Genomic DNA, 9,597 nt, shown 5'->3' with positions numbered 1-9,597 from the left:
ATGAAAATTGTTGAGCTTCAAATAAAAGCTACTGAAACCTCATATGAACTTACTGTCCCTTGCTTTATACCTGTTTAACTGGTAATAAAATTTTGAAGTTATGTAACGATCCCAACAAGGATATTTTTTTCTAACACAAAAACGGCTTTACAATGAATCAATCGGTTTGGTGATCGAATGCTCAGCACTTGTTTCTGGTATAAAATCTGAATATATCCGCGAATAGAAGGTTAAAAATAAGAGGCAATTTTATAAAATGCTAAAACTGAAGCATCGACTTATTTGTGGCAGTTTGAAGAAAAATAGTATAGTGAAAACCAAATCAGCGAGTGGTACTTCCAAATATTTACCGTTCACATTTTCGAAAATATTCCATTACCGATTTTTCTGGACGTTAGGACGCTGTAACCATGATAGTCAAAATAAGAAGTGGACACTAAGAATATTAATGCGGGGCTCTTACGGCGTCAATAAAGTTAATAAAGCTGTCCACAAAGTTAATAAACTGTTTTCCTCGCATAACTTTGTTGACTATAGTGATCTCGAAACAAAATTAAACTTTATTTAACTGTTCAAGAATGTTTGGAAAGTCCAGTCAATAGTAGAAGACTTGTGGAAAACTTCAAATAAACCTATAACAAATAAGTGTCTATATATATATATGTAATAGTGTATACTTGTTTAAATATTACACTTGCTAAAAGAATAACGGTTAGGTAGAAATATAGTTTCATCTAAGCCTTACTTATTAAAAGGGAAAAAATGTTTAATAAAATGGTTTTATGAGCTCCATGTCTGATTATTTGTTTTGAAAAATTGCTGTAAAATCAAAAAGGTGAAGTTCTTATGTGAAGGGCACAAACTTTATGGTGCCCAATTTAACGTAAAACTTTATCAACTTTGACGATGCCTCGGAAGCCCTGCATAACAGGCAGAAATCTGGCGCTAAGGAAGAATCTGTTCCTGAAGGAAGTACGCACATAGGGTGTGAAATGGGACACCAATTTTCTCATCATGCAGAAAATATAAGTGCTGTTTTGTTATATTTTTTCATCCTGCAAAGTCGGTATTTACTTCACAGAAGATATGGAATATCGGTAATTGTTAAGACAAAAGCAAAAGTGTCATTATGACTAGCTTTATGACTACTATGCATAATTTATGTACCACACAAAAATAATGCTACAAAACTTAACTAAGCACCTTATTTTTCGCAATATTTATTTCATTTGAAGTTCAGGACCAGGAATTATTCCTGCAGTATTGCTTAAGCACCCCATTTCACCTGCAAAACGCCTGAATTGTTCCTGCAATATGCTTAAACCCCCCATGTAAGTAGAAGTAAGATATAACAAATATTATTACCTATGAAGGTTGAGTCCCAGTTCACTCCGCCCATTGCATATCCTAGAGATCCACCAAGTCCAGCCATAATTGTAAATGTACTTAAACCAAGGGCGTGATCCTCTGGATACATAAAAAAGAAAATTGTGAAGGAAAAAGAAAGTTCTCATTAAAGCTGAATTAGCTGCTACAATATATAAACCTGTGGCTTACTAATCATAAGTGATTACTACTACAAATCTCCCAGCACAGGCGTACACAATCCAGAGGATTTGGGTGGAGAGAATATTTCTATTTATTTCCGTCTCTCCGTCTCTCAATCTCTATCTACCCGTATCTCTCTCTCTCTCTCTCTCGCTCTCTCTCTTTTCTCTTATTAAATTAGTAACTGGCTAGCCTTCAATTTCTTACTCTATCAGTATTATGAAACGCTAAAAAAAAAAAAAAAAAAAAAAAAAAAAAAAAAAAAAATCTGACAAAGTCCACTTCTTTAATTCTGGAGGATTCTAGAATTAAGCCCATGTATTGAATCTTCACTTTACACGGTCTCAATGAAAGCAATGTCACTTACACTTCGGTGAAAACAACCCTTATTTCAGGTTATGTGCTTTAATTTTTCATATCATAAAAAAAAACACCATCGTAGCCAAAATTGCTGAAAAAAACAAATGAACGTAGACTAACAGTTTATTTTATATATATATATATATATATATATATATATATATATATATATATATATATATATATATATATATATATATATATATATATATATATATATATATATATATATATATATATATATATATATATATATATAATAATTTCATTTATTATTCATTTATTAATCATTATTAATTTATTTTGTTTAAAATAAATTTTAATATTCCCAAAATTTTCATCTTAATACCTTTAGCCTTAGTAGTAGTCACAGTAGAAGTAGTAATTCTTGTAGTAGTAGCAGTAATCGTAGTATTAGTAGTAGTAGTAGTAATAGTAGTGGTAGTAGTAGCAGTAGTATTAGTATTTGCAGTAGTAGTAGAAGCGTGCACATTCTGTCAACTGATCAACCTCTCATCATTCCCTAAGAGCTCCAGCTTAGCACCCTAAGCCGTTACTGAGAACCGCCCTTTCGAAAACCTGCATGCACATATTGTCTTTTCATTTGGCTAAATATGCATATATATATGTATATATATATATATATATATATATATATATATATATATATATATATATATATATATATATATATATATATATATATATATATATATATATATATGTATATATATATATATATATATGTATATATATATATGTATATATATATATATATATGTATATATATATATATATATATATATATATATATATATATATATATATATATATATATATATAACAAATAAACTTTCCAATGTGGATAAATCCATTTATTTAGACAGTGAAAAAACAGGTACAAAAGTCCAGATATCTCGATCACATATACAGCAACCATCTTCAGTAGAAATACCAAAATAATAAAATTGAAACTAGCATATTTATGTGTAACAAAATAAATAACTTTTCGGGTCATTCACAAAATAATGAAATTCCGGATTATTCACTGGATTATTTTCAGAGAGAGTTCATTGATAAAATTCATTCAAAATTCTTGATGTAAATTTTCTTCTTTAATCTTGCCCAAATGTAAAACAAATTTCCAATGAAAGTGGTAAAGCCTTCACATGTCTTCCAATTGCAAACCAAATGTTGAGTTTTTAGATGTTTATTGGGTTGGTCTCATTTCCCCATATATACGACGTATGTTCGACGTAACACCTTTAAATTAGGTGTTGTTTTCTTAGACCACACTGCAGTTCTAAGACGAACAAAACAACCTGTGAAAGCCTCACGTTATAACCTTAGCATTTTTGGACAACAGAGGTCAAACACGCTCCCATTTCCGAGTAACAGGGACTTGGGGAAAGGGATGTAAAGGAGGAGAGTTGTCATCCCAAAGGTATAGTAATTGGATCTTCCCACTATACCAAAATAAGTTTTCCATCTTAAACTTTTTATTCATATCTTTTGGGGAATAAGGGGCGTGAAGGCTGCTTGCCATATAATCACTTTTGACTCTAAAAACTTGTTCGTAGAACTTTTAATTTACAATTGAATCAGAACCTTCCAAAGTTTCCACAGCAACTCCTCCCATACGAAGTGCCTTGGTGAAAAAATAATAAATGATACAGAGCCCATTTCGCTCTTTAATTATACAATTGCGCTGCCTATGAAATGACAACCAAAACATAAGGAAATTGAAGTAAATAATTACATTGGACATAGAGACAATAGAGGTACAGAGGTAATAGAGGTACAGTTGTGGGTTAAAAGCTGAGACCTAAAACAAGTTGAAATTAAAATGAATGATCAAGTCAGAGCTGAAACGAAGATTCACATAAGTAAGACTATGGCTTTGGTCCTTCTGAAAACTTTACAGGCGAGAATGTCGTTTGCGCTTCACTAAAAAAAAAATATTTTAAAATAATTTCTCGTTATGATTTAATTATAGCACTGAAAAATCAAAAATAGCTGAGCCCAAGGAATAAAAATCATAACATTTTAGTCTGTCAACCTAGTTTCATTAGCTGAATATGAAGTAAATTGTATCCATTATTTCTTCCTTTGAAACAAATCCCGGTCAAATGTAAAGGAAACCAATTGTTAAATCATTTATTATTTGCTGATTTCCAATTTTTGCTGCAACAAACTAAACAGATTGCTTCAAAAATTACCAGTCTTCATTTTGACAAGTTTTATCTTGGAATTTGCTTCGGATACCCCGAATGAAATAGAATTAAATATACAAGTTTTAACAAAATAAAAATGTCTTTCAATACAGTAAAATTAAATTTAACTATGGATTTCTTTAAAAACAAGAACCACACTGTTCAAAATACATTTCATTTTCACAAAAATGCAAATGATACTCAAGCTTATGAAAGGCTTCAAGAGGGGAGCTCGATATCCCGCTTCTTATTGGAGATTAAATAAAAATAACAACTTTCTTCAACTGAAAGTAAGGAGCAACATTAAAATTAAAAAAAACATAAATTATTACGTATATAAAGCGGGTTGCCCCTCCTCAACACCTCGCTCTTTACGCTCAAGTTTTTTTTTGTACTTTTAAAAAAGAGTCTTATTGTTCTATAAACGGTAAGCAGAACAGTAGGGTAATGAGCCCCCTCCAAAGATGAGACGACCACCCTTTCCATAGAAACCATATTTCTTAACATTGGGTAGCTTGCATAACTTACACCCCTTCCTCTTGGGGGTGGGGGTCGTCAATCCTGGAGGCATGGTTATTTAACTTTTGGACTATTTTGAACAAAATTGCTATCTAAAAGTTTAGATTGGATGTATTTGGGAAAAAGGGCGTGGAGTGGTGGGTTGGTTGCCCTCCAATTACTTTTGACTCTTAAAAAGGGCATTAGAACGTCCCTTCCGAAGTTTATGCGACTACCCCTTCCATATTAAATGCCTCTAGTGAAAAAAAATAATTAAATAAATGATAATACATTGAAGCCTTATGGACCTTTACTATCGGCAATGCTATAGCTCTGCCTTTGACTTAAGCAGGTGAGTAGAACTTTCAATTTCTCGAGCATCAGAAATTATACAGGCAGAATTGGGGGGGGGGAGGAGTTACCTGGGAAGATTTTCCACGGGGAGAATTCCCTGCGGGGGGGATTTCTGCTGGGGGAATTTTCTGTTTACTTTGTTTCGGGGGGGGGGGATTTTTGGGGGGAGTACCTAGCACAATTATTTACTTGCTGTTAAGGCTATCGCATTAAAAAAAATCTACAGTTCATTATACAAAGCAATCTCAGTAAAGCACAAATCACATTCTGGAATTTAGAGAGTTTAGAGGAAAGACAGCCCTGCTACTGTTGACGATAATTTCATTATCTTTTAAGCTTGATATGATTGTTTATTTTAAATTCCATTCGTGTGATGATTCATTTGTTCATCCATATTAATAACTACTATTTTGCGTCTGGTTTGGTTATTCATCAAAATTTCTTCTAGTTTTAGGTTTCATTTATTTATTTATAAATGACAGGATTCAAAAATAAGCAAGTGGAAGTTAGTCTGTCGTCTGGGAGTAAATATATTTTGACTCTTCCTCATTGCGAACACTATTTGCAGATCATAATTCAGGAGAATTATTGGTTACTAACAATTGAAAAATTGTCAACAACGTGACAAAAAAGTTACATTTGTTTTGTTGTTGTCTTTTTACTTACCCGGAAGACAAACGTCCAATAAATAAGCCCTGGAAGGGCTTTGACAAGCGTCAGCATCAAAATCTAATAGGACCGTTCCTAGAACCGTAAAAAATATTCCCCATGAGTTCGAATTTTCTGTGCCGGAATATGAGCCATTGGACCAATTTTCCATGTCATCCACTAACGTCTCATTTAGAACATCTGGTGAAATTTTTAGGGGGGTATAAGAGTCACCAAACATCCGTCCAAGTATTCTACCGTTTGGAACCAAAATGAGACCTTAAAAAAAATGACGTTGTTTCAAAAAAGAGGCATAAGAAGTTCAAATTCTTTAAACAAAACCTTATTATGTATTTAAGCTTGTAGCCTAATTAGTCATCATAACTAGAAAAAATATAAATTCCAAAAGTGCTTGTAAAAAGACCTTAAATATTTACCCTTTTTTACAGTTATTTATCTAATTTGCAAGAGTGATGTATTGTAAAAATATGGTCATTTCTCTGAATAAAAAAGTCTTTCAATCTTATGTGACAATCCAAAAAAAGACCGAAATTTTACAGAGAAAATAAAAACAATATGGTCAACAACTCCACAAGTCTTAAACAATTTTTCAATAGATTATCGAATGCACAATACTATTGAAAACATTTTCCTTGCTTTGTTTCAAGTGTTTGTTTTTTCTAAGACCAAGACATTAAATCAGGACCAGTTATGTCCAAAAAAATAGTTTTTAATAATATACAAAAAAAATGTAAAAACTGGTAACCAAAAGTTAATCCAACGCTCAAAATGTTGTTCAAGATCATTTCGAGCAGATGTTTAGGATTCTTTTGTTTAACTCCCTTGTTGATTAACCAGAACTCTGACATGAGTCAATTTGTCTTATCAGTTCATTTGATTTCATAATCTAACTCCATTTTTCTGTCAATTAGCTAGTTCTATATCTGAGAAGAAAAAGAAGTAATGGATTTCAATTTCAGGGGGAGGAAAAAACGCTGATAGATGTTGCATGGTTTTAATGGTGTTTAAGCATCAAACTGAGATAAATGGGATAAAGAGGTAACGGAAAATTAGCGAGAAAACTGACCAAAAGATAGCTTCACTTATCTAGGTAGCATGGATGATTAAAGTTGTAAAAGGTGGGCTAGTCACAGACAAGTAGAAAGTGTTAATGTTTTTGCAGTTGAATAGTGTTTGGAAAAACAGGAAGATAAATCTCAGACTATCAGAGGCCAATGTAATGATACTTTTCAATCCTGATTCTTAAATGTAGGTGTTTCAAAAACTGACAAACATAATCTAGAAGTTTTCCAAAGGAATTGTCTTAGGACAGTATTAGAAACCTGTCTGAGTACTGAGCACAGAGAAAACAAAAACTGTAAGAAACGGTTTTTCAGTTCCGTTGTCTAGGCTACAGAACAAGATGATCAGATAGATTCCACTGTCTACGACTATAGGTTAAGATAAATAGAATATGTTTTAAGAATGAAGGATGATAATTTGCAAAAAAAAAATTTGTTTTTGTCCCAGACCCAGCTGGGACTAAAAGGAAAGAGCGGCGTCCTCAAAATGTATCGGAGGACGTAATAATAAAAAATGTGCAGGAAGCAATAACTTTCTTTATATCTTTAAAAGGAGGAACTCTGTTTCAATTCCTTAAAGGAAGGAAAAATCAAAGTACGCTTTCACAATAGAGTTCACTGAAAATAGCTTTAAATAAACTGTAGTTGAGGACCTGTAGCTAGATTTGCCTCGAGCGACTTTCTGCCGCAATAAGATTTCAGCAGTATCATAGGCAGCGCAATAGTGCTGCCTAAGTAAAGAACGATGTTGGCACAATGTATTATTTTTTGGGTTTTGTTTTGGTTTCTTGGTTTCTTTTAGACCAGAGCACTTTGTCTCGAAAGAGTTGTCTTAGACACTTCGATAAGGGCTCATTCGATTGGAAATTGGAAGGGCTTGTGCCTTTTTTAACAGGTGAAAGTGATTGGAAGGCAACTAACACCCCTTCCACCATTTCTCCAAACACATTCAATCAAAATTTTGAGATAGCCATTTTGTTCAACGTAGTTGAAAAATCTAGCAATTATGTCTTTGAGGAGGCCTCTTCCCCCACAGCCCTCAGAGTAAGTGTTGTAAGTTATGCCCTGGGGCTTATGAGGTTTTTACAGAAAGCGTTGTCGTAAAACTTCAAAAAGGGCTCATTCAATTGGAAATTCAAAGGGCTAGGGCACTTTTTATTAGTAGAAAGTGATTGGAGGGCAGTTAACTCCCTCTCACGTCCACCATTTCACAAAACACATCCAATCAAAATTTTGAGATATCCATTTTGTTCAACGTCGTTGAAAGTTCTGGAGATTAGGTCTCTGAGGATGACAACCCCGTTAGAGGCCTCAGGCCAAGAGTTCTAAGTTATATCCTAGGGGCACAAAAGGTTTTTATACAAAGCGTTGTCGTAGAAAATTCAAAAAGAGCTCATTTGATTGGATATTGAAAGGGCTAGTGCCTTTTTTTGATTGGAGAGCAACTAAACCGCCTCTCACACCCGCCATTTCCCCAAACACATCCAATCAAAATTTTGAGATGGCAATTTTGTTAAACGTAGTTGAAAGTTCTGGAAATCACGTCTTTATGTATGACAAACCCCCCAGAGCCCTCAGGACAAGGGTTGTAAGTTATGTCCTACGGGCATATAAGGTTTTTATAGAAAGTGCTGTCATAGAAACTTCAAAAACGGCTCACTCGATCGGAAATTGAAAGGGCTAGTACCCTTTTTAATAGTCGAAAGTGATTGGAGAATTACTAACCCCCTCTCATGCCCATCATTTCCCCGAACACATTCAATCAGACTTTTGAGATAGCCATTTTCTTCAACGTAGTTGAAAGATCCATAAATTATGTCTTTGAGGATGACAAATCCCCCACAGCCCCCAGGGCAAAAGTTTTAAGTTATGCCCTGGGGGCATGTAAGGTTTTTTGTAGAAAGCGTTGTCGTAGAAACTACAAAAAGGGTTATTTCAATTGGGAATTGAGAGGGCTAGTGCCCTTATTATCAGTCAAAAGTTATCGGAGGGCGAATACCCCCTCCCCACGCCCATCATTTCCCCAAACACTTCCATTCAACATTTTGATATGGCCTTTGTGTTTTATGTAGTTGAAAGGTCTGTAAATTATGTATTTGACGATGACAGCCCTGCCCCAATAGCCCTCAGGACAAGGATAGTAAGTTATGTCCTTGGTGCATATAAATTTTTTATAGAAAGTTTTGTCTTAGAAGCTTCAAAATGGGCTGATTCGATTGGAAATGGAGAGGACTAGTGCCTTTCCTATCAGTCGAAATTGATCAGAAGGCAAATGGCCCCCCTTCATTCCAAAAACTTCGAATCAAAATTTTGAGATAGCCATTTTGTTCAACGCATTTGAAAGGTCTCGAAATTATGTCTTTGAAGATAACAAATCCCCCCAGCCCTGCCATATAAGGTTTTTATAGAAAGCATGGTCATATAAACTTCGGAGTGGGCTAATTGGATTGGTAGTCAGATGCTCTAGTGCTCTTTTTAAGAGTTAAAATGATTGAAGGTTAGCTACCCCCTCCCCCTCCACACACACATACGTCGTATTGTTCCGAAATGCATCTAATAGATTTTTTGAAATAGCCCTTCTATTCAAAATAGTCTAAACATCATATAACAAGGCTTTTGGGGTTGAAAAAAAAACCCAGAGATTAAGGGCAAGGGTTGTAAGTTATACTCAGGGGGTATTTAAGGTTCTTATGGAAGGGATGGTTGTTTAACTTTAGAAGAGCTTCAGTTTTTTCACTGAAAAAGACTATGTCAAAATAAAACGAACAGAAATTATAAAAAAAAATCTTTTAAAATTTTTTATTTTTATAACTTTAAGAACACAAAAATTAATTAAGATTTTAAGGAATAGATATCAGTATTAGCATTTTAAACTGACAGGGCACATTTTTTTC

General features: G+C 33.7%; 1 protein-coding gene across 1 annotated transcript; it reads right to left on the bottom strand.

Moving 5' to 3' along the window:
• Positions 1-1,353: 1,353 nt before the first annotated feature.
• LOC148938887 (proton-associated sugar transporter A-like) lies at positions 1,354-5,903 on the bottom strand (the record flags this gene model as incomplete). The annotated part of the gene is made up of 2 exons (XM_089107471.1): positions 5,640-5,903; positions 1,354-1,467 (listed from the first exon to the last, which is right to left on the bottom strand). Coding segments are annotated over exons 1-2 (337 nt in total), but the record flags the coding sequence as incomplete, so codon positions are not given.
• Between the last annotated feature and the right edge of the window lie 3,694 nt (positions 5,904-9,597).

The sequence above is a fragment of the Artemia sp. Qi Xiang Cuo genome, unplaced genomic scaffold, assembly GCF_049724085.1.
Source record: "Artemia sp. Qi Xiang Cuo unplaced genomic scaffold, ASM4972408v1 HiC_scaffold_77, whole genome shotgun sequence".
In the NCBI taxonomy this organism is placed as follows: Eukaryota; Metazoa; Arthropoda; class Branchiopoda; order Anostraca; family Artemiidae; genus Artemia; species Artemia sp. Qi Xiang Cuo.
Note: the sequence above shows the minus strand (reverse complement) of the source record. Positions and strands in the feature narration are given on the sequence as shown.